General features: G+C 32.2%; 1 protein-coding gene across 1 annotated transcript; it reads right to left on the bottom strand.

The window, feature by feature from the left end:
• Positions 1-4,528: 4,528 nt before the first annotated feature.
• Positions 4,529-6,849, bottom strand: LOC143050845 (toll-like receptor 2). The gene has a single exon (XM_076223952.1). It carries the CDS (start codon positions 6,847-6,849, stop codon positions 4,768-4,770), a length of 2,082 nt encoding a protein of 693 aa, XP_076080067.1. The 3' UTR covers positions 4,529-4,767.
• Positions 6,850-7,057: the final 208 nt, after the last annotated feature.

Raw genomic sequence — 7,057 nt, 5'->3', positions numbered from 1 at the left:
TGATGAACCTTAAAAAAATGAATGGGATCATCTATGTCACCAATACTACAAAGGAGTCCACTATCATAAAATGCAACGACCAAATATGGAAATGATGAATCAAAATAACCATGCCAGATTTTTTTATTTGTTGGATACATTTTAAGTTCACACGACGTCTGAAATAGTAAAATATTTTGTACTAGCTACAAAACAGTAGAAAAGCTCGACACCATGATTTTGTTGTTTTTATGCTTTTGTCATGTTTTTGTTTTCTGGTTCTAAAAATTCTTAATAATAATCTTTATTTGTCATATACGTAACATTATACGTGTGACATAAACAAAAGTAACAACAACAATAAAATAACTGAGTTGAACACACACATATCTATATATATACAAGTAGAACTAACTAAGAGTCCCCTGTCCTCAGCTCTAAAGGAACCTGTTTTTTCACTTGGTTTATATTAGAAAGATTTAGTAGGACTACTAGTTTTTCAGTATCAGATAGATTTGAAAACATAGGATTATCTATTGCCCTGTCACTAAAAAGTTTTATACGTAAAACATTATTAATTTGACAGTGGAGGAGAAAGTGATTTTCGTCTTCTAAGGTTTTACAAGTTGGACATGTTCTATTGTCTCGAGGTATTTTTAGATATCTGCCCTTCTCAATGAGCAAATTATGGTCACTAATTCAAATTTTTGTAAATAAACGTCTAGTTTCAAAATTGTGATATTTTAGATAAAATTCTTGGTCTTGTTTGACTTTAATATTTTTGTAAAGAAAAAGTTTGCTATTTTCGTTCAAACTGTTAATTTTATTTTCCAGTAGTTCTGAATAAAATTTACTTGTAATATTCTTAATCCAAGTCTTTAGTTTGTTAACTTGTTCCATATTTTGACAGGACATTACTTTTTGTATATCAATATTCATTATATTAATCAACTTAACTAAATTACAAAATTGCAGGATATTTTGAGTTGTCTTTTTATTGAGGAGGTTTTGGAAAACAACTGTTACGATATTGGATGTCGAACTGATTTTTTATTTGGTTGAATTCACAATGTACATATTATTAACGATTCAAACAATGAGGAGAAAGAGATAGAGTAATGAATGTTAGAAATATGTATGAACGAATATAAAAACAAACATGTTGATTGTAAAGAATAGAACAATATAAAATGTGCTCATATTGTGTACTAAATAATCAACAATTAACCAAAGACAACAATTATGAATATGCAGTTCTATTATAAGCAGCAAATACCAAAACCATTATAAAATAGAAGGGCACATACAACAAGCACGCAGACACGTTATATTGCATCGACATAGAACGAGCACCATACCCTGCAATACAACAGGTTTTTAAAAAGGGTACTTTTACTAATAAAACAAATATTCACCGGAACAAATGTACATGTACACACTTATCTCGTAGGAAAAACTCTCAAGTTATAAATGTAAGAGCATGTCTTTCAAACGAATAATCAACTTTAAAGCTATACATGTATATAAATTGCGTCGGTCGAGAAATTAAAATTTAATATTCCGTTTTTTTCTTTGTGAATGTAATTCCCTTATACGACAAATCCGTTGCTGTCTGACATTCATGTATACAACTTACAACTTACAAACTTATCATGGGTTGATTTTTACTTACACCATCAAGATGACCGGTGCCACATGTGAAGCAGAAATTGCTCACCTTCCGGAGCTCCAGAGTTCATCCCGGTTTTTGGTGGGGCTCGTGTTGGTCAGTTTGTAGTTTTATACAGAGTATTGATGACTTTTTTGGTTGTTTTTTTTGGGTTTTTTTTTTTCATGGGATAGTCAGTTTTTCTTCTGTTTAAGTTTTTAATGTTTCATTGGTATCATCCGCCTTTTTTAACGGTTAGTCATGCAGGTATATGAGACAACAGTCTCATGAAATTAAAATGATTAACTATCTTATGCATCCAGAGACTCATATGGTTTACTGTATGCATTACGTTTTCTCATTGGTTTTGTCTCTAACTTTAATCGCGTGAAAGCGGCTTTTATTTTAAAAATGATATCCGTACGTGGAAAGAAAATGGATTATTCTTTTGTAATATTAAAACGGTCGATACCGATTTCGTTGTATCAATAAAACAATTCCCAACGAAATATTGTTACAAATATGCAACAAGTAGATTTTTTGTTATTATTTAAAAGTAAACATCTATTCTCCTAATGATATAGAACTTGATAATATACATTATTTGATTGATTTTTGCTTGCCTTACGTCTGACGGTAAATATAGTATGCATATTAAAGACGAAAACAAATGAATAATTAATGCAATATTTAGGTTGTGTACGGTAGAACGACCGGATGAAAGGTTTGAAATTTTTTTAGATAAATTAAAATGAAATAAATTTGGCTGCAGGGACCGGAAGATAAACAAACGATTAACTGGTATTTGTTAAAACATGAAATAGGAAAACAGAAATTATAAAATAGATCTAAATTATCAACTGTCAAAAGAATCATCAAAGATCAATTTAACATTATGTAGCATCAACGTGTAGCTCAACGCGACTTGGAAATATTAATAGAATATTCTTCGAATGCTTTAAAAAATATCAATAAAAGCACAGAGTTCCAATGTCCCCCGCGTTGCACATACTTTATAATTCAAAGGGGCATAATTCTTTTCAGAAAAGTCGATTGTCCGCTATTACAGAACTTGTCCGAGATATTGCTGATATTAACCTGTAGTAAAAGTTTTATACAAATCTGGCAAGAATTGTACCTGTGAGAGCGCTCACAAGACCGGACGGACAGACACACGGACGCCCGGTATTTCCATGTCCTCCGCAACGCGTTACGCGGGGGACAGAAGAAGATGTTGTAAGATTGCAAAAAAGTTAAATCACAAAAATACCAAACTCCGAAAAAAACCCAAAACGGAAAGTCCCTAATCAAACGGCAAAATCAGTAAAAAAAAGTACAGAGCCACGTCATATGTAACAAAGAAACACAAAAAGGCATATAGACAAAGCACTTTAGCAAAAATGAAAGACAAGAATACAAAAATTTACCATAGCACAATAACACAATGACGGGATGTATAAGTACAGAGCCAAGTGGTATGTAACAAAGAAACACAAAAAGGCATATAGACAAAGCATATCAGCAAACATGAAAGACAAGAATACAAAAATGTACCATAGCACAATAACACAATGACGGGATGTATAAGTACAGAGTCACGTCAAATGGATATCTCCAAAAATAGACTAATCAGTAAAATTAATATTAAAAAAACAAATAAAGAAATACTATAACACGTTATTACGATGATAAACAACGTCAGTACACATAATCTATACTTCAAGACCATCGTGTATTATTTGTGAAGTTATCAACAAGGTCTTGGTATCTTCCGATGAACTTTTTTAGAAAAAGAACGAGACGTTCTTTGACATACTCCTGGTTCATTAACTTTCTGCTCAGACACTGGTGACGTTTAACAAAGTCTTAGTATGAGCTGCAAGCTCCTGAATACCGAACAAGTTGGGAAATGTATATCCCATATGCAGGTGAAGTTGATATATTGCTACTAAGGTGGGGGAAATTGATAATTTCAAAATTAAAATTGTCTCGTTTGTCATAGATTCTAGTACTGAGATGACCGTGTATGTGAAATTCGAGGTATAAGTCTAAAAATTAGGCGGAGGAAGCCGTGTCTGTTGTTTCTAGTTCTGGGGAATATATTAATGGAACCCAATCATAAAAGTTCGGATTGTTAATGGAAAGAACATCATCATTATATCTGAATGTGAAATTAAATGACCTGGCTTCCTTGATCTTATACACTTGTTTTTGACAAGTGTCTGAAGGAACTCCGACTCATATCAAAATAAAAAGAGGTCGTCAAGAAGAGGCGCATAGTTCGTTCCCATAGAAATGCCGACAATTTGTTGAAAAAGTCTACCTCCAAATTCAACAAATATATTGTCAATCAGAAACTCCAGCATACTGATCACTTGTTCCTCGGTGTAACATGTTTTACCTTTTTGTTCACTATTTACAAAATATGCCTTATGGTATCCCAAAGTAATAAATTTATAGCGTATGCTACCATTTTTATGTTGAATGCATTGTGGATTATTTCTTTTAGACGATTTTTCAATTTCTCATGGGGAATGGTGATATACAGAGTTGAAATTTTTTTGACAGAACTAATTTCAGAAAAAAGATCGAGATTTAAAATTATCCAGAAGTTCTTTAGAGTTTTTGAGAATCCACATATGGTTAATACCACTACGCAAGTAAACAGTTTCACCGTATTTCTGAAGACCCTCTTTCACTACGGACAGAATTTTGTGTTCAATTAATGGACAATTTTTTTAGTCGAACATGCAGGTGAGCCGGCAATGTACCTTGTTTGTACGGAAATTTGTGAAGCTTATGTATCCAACACAAACAAGGTAAGTCCTCCGATTGACATAGAAGTTAGCAACAATGGGTCACCGTATGGAAAATAATAAAGCTTATTTCATTTTTGTTTTAAATACATTGTTTAATAAAAGATATATTTGTAATTATACATGTTTTTATTTACCATTTCAATGAATATTATTTCATGAAGAAATCTTCATAACCAATGACACATATACATAATGCATTTGAATTTAATCGTTAATCCAATAACTATCAAATACTTTTTTAAATGCTCATATTAAGAAATAACAGTTTAACACAGTTGTGAACCATTTTCTAAAATTTCATGTTTAAATTTATTACAGTTATCATAACAGTGCTGTCGGTGGATGCCCCAATGGCTTTCTTAGTGTTTCTACTGCTGCCGTCCAGAACAGTTCTTCGCCTACGCCCATTGGATATTTCAGACTTGATGCACTGTCTAGAAGGGCTCTGAGTTGATTCGTCATATGTTTAGAATCAATATTTTTAAGCATAATCAATAAAAACACATCCCTTCCATGCCGTCGTCTTCTCTCTTGAACAACATCAACCTCCCATTGACACCATTCACTTTTCGCAAAATCATTTGATAAAATAACAACCACTTTCCATGATTTCTCTAGATAGTTATTGATGTTTGCAGTAATTGATTCCCCGATTTCAAAATCTCTATGATGAATGCAAAGTTTCATTCCTTCATCTTGTTCTAGTTTCTTTAGAAACTTGTGATGAACCCAATGCCGATCTGCATCACAATATACAACAAATGCATGATATTCGAAATCATCTGCATCTTGCAAGGGGAGATAACCTTTTCTTCTGTTGTAATTGATTCTCCATAGGTATAAATAATTTTTAATGTTTGTTTGACACTTTATTATTATCGCAAATATCACAGCTAATACCGCAACAGACAATAACAAGATTATCACCATTGTATAAATAGGATTCCATGGAGGACACTCCTTAGACGAGTTAACATACTTTTGAAGTAACGTTCCATCAAGCGCTGGTGGTGACCTACATTTATATAGCGTTGGATAACTGAGAAGCTTTACTTTAGTTGTTTTAATCCATTCTGTAAACCATAGTTGATCACAAGTGCATACAAACGAATTATAGCTCAAATCCAGAACTTTTAAAGATCTGAGTACGTCTGCAGGGAATGTTTTTTTATTTATAATTTTGATGAAATTATCTTTCATGTTGAGGTTCCTAAGAGACGTCATATTCCGAAATATTTCACTACCATCATTCCAATCTGACAATCTGTTTGAGCTTAGGGTCAATATTTCGAGTGATTTTAAGAACGGAAAAACATTTTTTGGAAGAATAAAAAGACTGGTTGAGGATATTATTAAATTTTTCAGCCTTACTAAAGGTGAAAATATTTGTTGCATCTTTGTTTCGTTTCTAGGGAAAAAATTATGGTCTAAGTTTAGAAAACTTAGATTTGGTGACAAGGAAAAAATAGTCTGTGGATTAAACTCATTCCGGTCGAAATGGAAATTTGCAACATCCATATGCAGACTTGAAAGAGATGAACTATTGAACGCATAATCGTCTATTTTTTGCAAAGGAAACCCTATTTTCGAGAGTTGTAAAGAATACAAAACTGGGAGGAATGCGAATATATTTGTCCGAATTCTCCTCATTGGTATTCTATTGAGTAAAAGCTTCTTCAAATTTGGCAAACATAGAAAAGCTTTTATTCTAATGTCCCCAATGTTATTATCGCTTAAATCTAAACTTTCTAATTTGTTGACTAAACTGACAACTCGGCTATCCTTCGTACACCATTCCGGAACCTTTGAGAGAAGATTTTCATTCAAACGCAAATCTACTAAATCCTTCGAAATGCCTTTTAAATCAATATGTTCAATCTCATTTTTATTCAAAAACAGCTTTTGCAACTTTTTTAATGGTGAAAATGTCGCACTCTTTAGTTTAGAAAAACTGTTACCATTAATTCTAACAGTTCGTATTTCACTGTATGAAAAACTTGTAAACATATCGACTGGAAGGAAAGGCCAGTTGTTATTCTGAAAATATAAAGATCGGAGATTCCTTGTTTTCATTTTCCCAACGGATACCTTTATTACATTCACCTCTAGATTTGTTTCTTGAAAAATACGCAAACTATCCAGAAATTTCAAATTGACAAAAGCATCTTCATGAATAAACGTAATAAGATTGTTATCTAATGTTAATTCTTTCAGTCTAATATAGGTCAAATTCTTGAATCCATTTTTTTCAATATTCGTCAAATTTGTTCCACTCATTATAACAGAAATTATCTGATCTGGAAATTGTGGAATGTAATGCAAACCTCTTCCATTACAAACAGCTTCACGTTTCTTTGAACGCCTAATTGTGCATTTACAATTCTTGTGGCATTCTTTCTGCATTACATAACCTTTGCTTATATTTAGGAAACCAAGCGCAAACACAAAAAGGATGTATATTCTCATTTTAAGAATTACCTGTAATAAAGACAGACCAAATATAATAAATATTATTTCGAATTCGCCAGATTGAAAGTTAAATTGGCACTAGCTGTCAAATTCATGTTCACCGATTTGACTCAAATGTTCATATTAGATTTATAACAGTGTA

The sequence above is a fragment of the Mytilus galloprovincialis genome, chromosome 11 (assembly GCF_965363235.1).
Source record: "Mytilus galloprovincialis chromosome 11, xbMytGall1.hap1.1, whole genome shotgun sequence".
In the NCBI taxonomy this organism is placed as follows: domain Eukaryota; kingdom Metazoa; phylum Mollusca; class Bivalvia; order Mytilida; family Mytilidae; genus Mytilus; species Mytilus galloprovincialis.
The sequence above is the reverse complement of the archived record's forward strand: the minus strand, read 5'-3'. Positions and strand labels throughout refer to the sequence as shown.